The sequence below is a fragment of the Vanacampus margaritifer genome, chromosome 1 (genome assembly GCF_051991255.1).
Source record: "Vanacampus margaritifer isolate UIUO_Vmar chromosome 1, RoL_Vmar_1.0, whole genome shotgun sequence".
In the NCBI taxonomy this organism is placed as follows: domain Eukaryota; kingdom Metazoa; phylum Chordata; class Actinopteri; order Syngnathiformes; family Syngnathidae; genus Vanacampus; species Vanacampus margaritifer.
In genome coordinates this window covers 16,497-18,777 of record NC_135432.1, presented here as the reverse complement: position 1 = coordinate 18,777, position 2,281 = coordinate 16,497, and the positions used below count along the sequence as shown (strand labels likewise).

General features: G+C 47.8%; 1 protein-coding gene across 1 annotated transcript; it reads left to right on the top strand.

Annotated features, from left to right (window-relative positions):
- Nucleotides 1-510: 510 nt before the first annotated feature.
- Nucleotides 511-1,848, top strand: LOC144041264 (uncharacterized). The gene is made up of 4 exons (XM_077555320.1): nt 511-742; nt 1,115-1,132; nt 1,323-1,466; nt 1,555-1,848. The coding sequence occupies exons 1-4, from the start codon at nt 526-528 to the stop codon at nt 1,716-1,718; spliced, it is 543 nt and encodes a 180-aa protein (XP_077411446.1). The 5' UTR covers nt 511-525; the 3' UTR covers nt 1,719-1,848.
- Nucleotides 1,849-2,281: the final 433 nt, after the last annotated feature.

Below are 2,281 nucleotides of genomic sequence, written 5' to 3'. Positions count from 1 at the left end.
TTTAATTAATGTTCCAATCAATTTGACAGCCAATCTGAAGTCAATCATTTCCTTTTTATTTGTTTTGAGAGCTCAGTATTGTTCATTCGGTAATTTTACCGATTTGACATGTCATCATCATTGCTCTCCTTTTTCCTTTTTTTTTGTGTGTATATATTAATGATGTCAATCATTTTGACAAGCGATGTTTACGATCATCCCAAACGTTTTGTTGCACGTGCACACGCTATTTGCCTCAAATTGTAGCCGAGCGGAAAGTGTGCAAAATGGCGGCTCGCTCTCCGTGATGATGCAATGTTGTGCAAACGGGCCGTTTTGGGGCTTGGCTGGAGAGCGGCCATTTTGGAATCCATTTGGGCAAATCCCCAACTAAAGAAATGAGTCACTAAGCGCTTACAAAACACCTCAAAGAAAATCATCATCAATCATCATCATCTGTTTGCTTTGGCGAGATGACAATGGCATCAACTTGAAGGCTTGATGACGCGTCGAGCTGCTTTCATTCTTTATGACATTTTATGTTGAATGCGCATCATAAAGAGTCGCTCGGTTGGGGATATAAGCAGTGACCAGCGAACGCACAGACACACGAGCCAGCGGAAGCCAAGAGACCAGATCCACGCAAGACCAGATCCACGCAAGACCTCCAGCAAACCACGCCAGCGCTCTCCTTTGTCCAGCGACAGGATGAAGATCAACGTTGCTTTGGGGCTCCTCCTCTTCTGCGCTCCACTGATGACAGGTAAGAACATGAAAGTGGATTGTGGCAAGTTGTTGGTCCGAATAAGGACAACTGGCAACAATTGGTCCTCCGCAGCAAATCCCAGACGGCTTCATGTGGAGGCAAAGCAGCTTTTTTTCTAAAAACGTGGATTTGAAACCTTTTCTTTGATAAAGATTGCGCAATGCAGATTCTTTTCCGTAGCTTTGATGTATTATTGATAAGATTGAACACGAAACACACAAAGCGCTGAAAGTCCAAATTGAAAGCAAAGCATCGTCAATAAATGTCAGAATGTCTCACATGTGACGCGTTGGAAAGGAAAGCAGAACTTAACCACTTGTCTCCCTCCATCTTCTACCGCAAATCCGGGCCGGGTCGCCGTGGCACCAGGTGGAGCAAATGCTACAGGCAAGTCTCAACTCGTGTTACTCGACACAATTTTTTTATTTCTTTTTTGAATGCTTTGTCAATGCAAAGACCAACATTGTCATTCCAAGCTCAATTTGGCCAGAAAGTTGCTTCGTGTTTGCTTTGAACAGGATTTGAGCAAAACCTGAAAGTCTTTCATTCAAATAAAGATTTTGTCTCTTGTGTTCAGACGGCAAGACCAACAGCAGCTCCCCCACGTTTGAATGCTACCGGTGCGCCAACAAAGCGGAATGCACCACCTGCCTTCAAACCTTGAGCAAATGCCCCAAGAGCGGCCAATGCGCCAGCGGCTTCTGTTTCAACATCAAGAATGGTGAGTTGAAGCCGAAGCCGAAAAGCCCGACGGAAAACGGGCCACGCGACGGCTGGCAAAACCTGCTGCTGTTTTGTGCTGCTTGCAGGCGAGGGCGAGGCGATCCAGAAGGGCTGTAAAGATAAAGAGGATTGCGAGGGCGGCGGCACCACCTGCTGCAAGGAAACCATGTGTAACGGTGCCTTGGCTGTGGGCGGCATGCCGCTGCTGGTGCCGCTGCTGGCCGCCGCCTGTCTGGCGCTCTTCAAGTGAGAGGCGGCGACGGGCGCTCGTCCTTCGCTTGCGGTCCAGAACGGCTTTTCCCGGCCGGAAGCCCTTTCTTCCGCGCGTGCCAACGGCGGCCTTTTCATCACATGCTTTCTCAATAAAGTGCCAAGCCGCCGATGTGTGCATTTCATTTGAGCAGCACAGCACATCATCTCGACCCCCCCCCCCCCCCGTTTTCTCTTCCACTAACACACCTGATTCATGACCAGCTATCTGCAAAGTGATGAGCTGATTAGATTGAGTGGGTCTGCATTTTTACAGACTCAAGCGCTCAACATTATCTGCTGACAAAATAACATGCTAAAACGCGTCCGTTTTTGTGGACTAAAACTAGACTTAGAAAATGTTTTCTTGGACTAAAATGCTAGATGAGTCGATTAGGAGTAAATAAAAACGGGATGAGGTTGATTTCCCTGTGTGACTGAAATTGGACTATCCGGTGGTATCTTCCGACCAGTGCATTAGCCTTGGCCAAGCTAACAAAAGGGTCCGGATTGGGAATTGTTGCAGGCGGCTAGCTCGTGGACTTTAGCATTGCGCAGGACGCC